This window comes from Rhagoletis zephyria, unplaced genomic scaffold (genome assembly GCF_001687245.7).
Source record: "Rhagoletis zephyria isolate East Lansing unplaced genomic scaffold, Rhagoletis_zephyria_1.1 Rzeph_scaffold_01488, whole genome shotgun sequence".
In the NCBI taxonomy this organism is placed as follows: domain Eukaryota; kingdom Metazoa; phylum Arthropoda; class Insecta; order Diptera; family Tephritidae; genus Rhagoletis; species Rhagoletis zephyria.
In genome coordinates, this window is record NW_016158572.1 from 17648 (window position 1) to 21911 (window position 4264).

At 41.8% G+C, this 4264-nt stretch overlaps 1 protein-coding gene across 1 annotated transcript; it reads left to right on the top strand.

The window, feature by feature from the left end:
* Positions 1-2934: 2934 nt before the first annotated feature.
* LOC108364194 (uncharacterized) lies at positions 2935-3689 on the top strand. Its single transcript, XM_017617787.1, has 2 exons — positions 2935-3147; positions 3202-3689. Exon 2 carries the CDS (start codon positions 3207-3209, stop codon positions 3687-3689), a length of 483 nt encoding a protein of 160 aa, XP_017473276.1. The 5' UTR covers positions 2935-3147; positions 3202-3206.
* The last annotated feature ends 575 nt before the right edge of the window (positions 3690-4264 follow it).

Sequence of the window (4264 nt, forward strand, 5' to 3'; positions counted from 1 at the left end):
TCCCACCACAAATCCAACTCCGAATTTGCGCTCCTTTACATGGCAGCTGTAGTAGACGTCGCAAGGCCCCAGACATTCTTTGCCTTGCCCCGTCCAACGCATTTCTTGGATGGCGGTGATGTCAGCTTTTGTCCTTACGAGGACATCAACCAGCCGGGCAGAGGCACCTTCCCCATTAAGGGTCCGGACATTCCAGGTGCATGCCCTCAAATCGTAGTCCTTTAAACGTTTGCCGTGGTCGTCATCATAAGGGGGGGTCTCATCCGAGGCTTTGCCTTGCTTCTTCACTGGAAGTGGTTTTTACGTGGCGGGTCCCAAGCCCAGCGCACAACCCATTGCTGGGACGGGGGTGGTTTCGCAACCAAATACACGTTTATATAGCGAGCCGCTTGCTCCAAGCAGACACCCGCTTGCAGCCGCACCTACTGGTGAACAGACGCTGCAGACTTCAGTGAGCCCTTAAACCGAATAAGTCGGAGTGGCCCCACCGAAGCTCCCTCTCTTTCTGCCGTGACCCAAGGCTCCACTCGGATTGGTTACCGCATCTCGCACATGGGTTGCTCACGTTGCCCAGAGTGCGCGAACGAGGACGCAAGAGTCGGGATTGAGTATAGCCATGCAACTGTAACTGCATACCCAGCGCAACGCCTATACCCCATTACACTCCGTTAATACCAGTTTTTTTTTTCAACAGTTAAACTTGGCCAGAAAATACTTTTATTTTCGACTTAAAAATATCTGGCCAAGTGTAACTGTTGGAAAAAAGTAACTGTTATTTACGGTCCCTGCTTTTTTTAGTGCCTTCTGTTGCCTTTTTTGCGATTTCAAGTGCCTTTTCCGGCCTATTTCGCTATTTTATTTTGCCTTTTCTAGCCTACTTCCTTATTTGAATTTGCCTTTTTTGTAGGTTTTTAGGTCCTAAAAATCCGTTCCCTGGTTATTAAAAAAAAAAAAAAAACCGAATGCCACTGGATACAAACACCGCAGCCGCAGCGCTAATAACTGGTAGCGCGCAGACATCAATTTTGAACCATTCAACCCTGAGATGACCACATGGAAGCGTTGGGTCAAGTACTTTGAAACCTCCATGAAGCTCTTTAATAGCGACTCGATAAAGAAGACACACCTATTACTGCATTATATGGGTACAACGACGTACAACATCTAGCGTGTTAAAAGTATCGCCAAGGACTCCGGAAGACACTACAAAGCCAAAGGAGATTTCGGAAAAATTATAGATTTCATTTACGAAAGCAGGAGCTGGAGGAAAACTGCAGCCAGTTTTTAATTGCTTTGCGGCGTTAAACGAATGGTGCAATTTTGGGCAGTACCTAGATACCGCATTACGCAACCAATTTGTGTTCGGCTTGCTAAACCAACGTATTCAAAGCAGATTCCTTGAAGAGAAATCGCTAACAGTCGAGAAGGCTGAAAATATGGCATCGGATTTCGAAATGGTTGCACAAGGAGGTATAGAACTGCATCAAAAAATGAGGGGCGGACTTATCAATAAATTACAGTACAAGAAATATGCAAAGAAAGGCAAACAAAAGCAAGGCAAAGAGGAAGAGGCACTGAACACACCTCACGAAAATAGTAAAGAAAGTAAGTGCTTTCGATGTGGTAACATCGCCCACATGGCAAGTCAGTACCCCTACAAAAACGGTTAAAGGTAATAAGATCAACGGAAATAAGGTCAATTGACTTTATATCCCACCCTGGTGCGAAATAAAGTCAATTGACATTATTACCTTTTCAAAAGCGAAATAAAATCCATTGACATTATTGCTCTTTCAAACATTAAGTTTGCTTAGCTTAGTGAGTAAAAATCAATCAATTAACTTACATGATCTCGGTTCCGATTTAAATAATCAATAATTGTTTATACCCGCATTTTGGCACATTGGCTTGAATCTGCCATCTAATAAATAGTGTCGTCGTTCTCCTTAGCTGCTTTTAAATGATGTCGTCACAAATTGCTGGCGGATACATGAATACAGTGTATGAAAATTCCTTTTCTATAATTGTTTCCTTATAGAAAGTTTGGTTTCTTTTCCAATTTAGACATTCCCAATTCGTTCAAAATATACTAATATAAAACACAGAATTCTTTCAGTGTTCCTCCGGGGTTTTTGGACATGGACCTTTTTTTCTCAATTTAATAGTGTTCGCTTTATTTTTGTGGAAATGAAACATGTTTTGCAAGTTCTGAATCATTTCTACACTCTTTCTTCAAACAGCTCTCGTATTTATTCCAGCTGCGTTTTGCGTTTGGGTTTTCGCATCGCGTTTTTACTATATTCGTAATTTAAAATTTTTTAATAAAATCAATTGGTGGTAGTTCATGATTGTGTCTGGATTAATAGCACCACACTGAGGATTTGGCAATAACCTTTTTCATCTATTAAAAAACAACACTTACATGGCAATGTTTATTGTAAGAACAACATTTTTTCGATGAATCGACATACTTTAAGCATTGTTGACGTTATTTCCATTTGAATGAGGAAAAAGCGTCAATGACTTTATTTCCAAATTTTTGTTGACTTTATTTCGCACCAGGGTGGGAAATAAAGTCAATTGATCTTATTTCCGTTAATCTTGTTACCTGTCACGAATTATATTTATAAATTAGGGATTAGGGGCGGTCTGCTATTGCTCAGCCCAAACAATTTGATCTAGGTCCCAACATTTTTTTTTTCCAGATTTTTTTGTTTTATTCGAAATTCATCATTTCGAAAATTTCAGTTTTCTCATTTTTAAATAAAGTTCTTCATGTATGAGTCTTTGGAAATTTACGACGCCATATTGGATTTTGAATTTTCAAAAACTTGTTTGAAATTTGTAATGAGCGAAATTAAGGACCTCTAAATACCAAATTTCATGAAAATTCAGTTTTTTTTTAATTCTTGGACGCCATATTGGATTCGTTATTGAATTTTTGAAAATTTACTTCAGCTTTGTTAAGACACATCTTATTAATGATGTGTCATCACTACTTGATATGATATCACATCTCTGTCTATTTATTATATACTCTGACTTGTACTTGTTCATATTATTCTTGATGTTCATTTGCATTATTCATTTTTGTACGAGTGTAAAATCATTTTATGTATTTCTGTTAAAAGTAGTCGTTAATTTGAGTTCAACGAATAAACAGCCAGCTTGACATCTGTCCGAAGTGACAGACATCAGAAGTGAAAATGGACCTAAATCGATTTAATGTTGCGCAATTAAAAGAGGCCTTAGTGAAGCTTCAGTTGAAGACAAGTGGCACTAAAGCGGAGTTAATTAATCGTCTCCAGGAAGTGGACGCAGATTTGGTGATGCCAGCTTTTGATTCGTTTTCGCAAGCGGGTGCATGTGTTGCACAGGCGAATGAGGCGGATCAGCATAAAAGTGAGGAGCCGTCGAGGGACGACGTAGGAGTCATGACGCAATTGGAGGTGCAGGTTAGTGCGCTGTGTGCCGCTGTGGGACAGCTAACTGCACAGTTGCAGACTCAACGTCCTGTGGAACCAAATGTTCTAGTGCATTCTTCAGCAAATTGGCATCATAGTGCGGCGATTTGTGCGTCGAGCATTTCATCATCGCAGCCCGCAGTTACGCAGGCGCCAGTGGCGTATTTGCCACAAGCAGCAATGGTTAGCAGGTCGCCGTCAGCAATGCTTACGACTNACAGCTAACTGCACAGTTGCAGACTCAACGTCCTGTGGAACCAAATGTTCTAGTGCATTCTTCAGCAAATTGGCATCATAGTGCGGCGATTTGTGCGTCGAGCATTTCATCATCGCAGCCCGCAGTTACGCAGGCGCCAGTGGCGTATTTGCCACAAGCAGCAATGGTTAGCAGGTCGCCGTCAGCAATGCTTACGACTTACACAAGTGCGCTGCCTTCGTTGCAGCAGCCGTTTCCGATTTCACAACAGCAGTCATTTTTGCCGCATACAATCCAGCAAACAACGGCGCCACAAGTATTTTCAACGTGCCAGAGCATGACGAGTGCACAGGCATGGACAACAACGCAAGCAGCAGACGCTTGGTTGACGTTGCCGTATTCGCGATTTGGAGAGAGGTGTGCGGGGAGAGATAGATTCACTCGCACGCCAAGTGAACGAAGCAACGATTCTGCTTGAGTTCAACCCTATTGACAGCACGTATTCATCAACGCAGTTTATTGAGAGAGTCGAGCAACTGAGAGCAATGTATCAATGAGAAGATACGTTTGTTGTTTTTGCGGTTCTCAGTCGGTTGATAGGAGT